This window comes from Pterocles gutturalis, unplaced genomic scaffold (genome assembly GCF_000699245.1).
Source record: "Pterocles gutturalis isolate BGI_N339 unplaced genomic scaffold, ASM69924v1 scaffold3107, whole genome shotgun sequence".
NCBI lineage: Eukaryota > Metazoa > Chordata > Aves > Pterocliformes > Pteroclidae > Pterocles > Pterocles gutturalis.
The window spans coordinates 2,548-3,321 of NW_010109934.1; the positions used below are offsets into that span (position 1 = coordinate 2,548).

General features: G+C 62.3%; 1 protein-coding gene across 1 annotated transcript in view; it reads left to right on the forward strand.

Moving 5' to 3' along the window:
* The window catches only part of LOC104461503 (AN1-type zinc finger protein 6-like), a gene marked incomplete at its 5' end in the record, with an annotated part of 2,147 nt that extends 1,378 nt beyond the window's left edge, over window positions 1-769 (forward strand). Inside the window, one exon of the mRNA XM_010073124.1 lies at window positions 454-769. Within this exon, the coding sequence (XP_010071426.1) occupies window positions 454-602 (149 nt within the window). The remainder of the gene's footprint in view (window positions 1-453) is intronic.
* Between the last annotated feature and the right edge of the window lie 5 nt (window positions 770-774).

Consider the following 774-nt stretch of genomic DNA (forward strand, 5'->3'; position numbering starts at 1 on the left):
CGAGGTGACGGTTTTGCTGTTCGCTGGCTTACTGCAGCTCAGGCCAGATGCTGTTGAGGAGCCAGGCTGGCCGCGAGGGCTCGGCTCCAGCCCGGGCAGCCTGCTCTGGATCAGCAATCTGGCACTCTGTGGTCCCCAACGTGTCCCTTGTCCCAGGGGAGTGCAGGGAGCAGCTGCTCTGGGAGCATTTCCCACTGCCATGACAGCTGGGGATGCCCCGAGCATGCAGGCGCTTGCTGGAGCGGCTGAGCCGGAGGAAAGCAAAGAGCCATCCGCAGTCGTCTCCCACGCTGAGACTCCCTTTCGCCTGGCGGAGGCAGCGGCCCCCTCCCTTGTCTGACCCTCTTTGGGCATTTGTGGAGTTTCCTGGCCTGGCAGGGAGGACCTGCTGCCTTCCTGTCCGGCTGGATGGGGACTGACACGGTTTCATCTTTCTGCTCTTCCTCCCTTCAGGCTTCGACTGCCGCTGCGGGAACCTGTTCTGTGCCATCCACCGGTACTCCGACATGCACGCCTGCCCCTATGACTACAAGGCAGAAGCCGCCGAGAAGATCCGTAAGGAGAACCCGGTCGTTATCGCTGAGAAGATCCAGAAGTTGTGAAGGGGGCTGAGCAGCTGGAACTGCAGCCAGGTGGCCTGCTTGCTCCTCTCCTTCCTCCCAGCCTTCCCCCTCTTCCTCCCAGCCCCATCAGTGGTGCGATGGGGACTCCAGCAGCACACCCGAACCAGCACCTGGACACGGAGACCCCTCACATCTCTTTGGCAGACAGTTG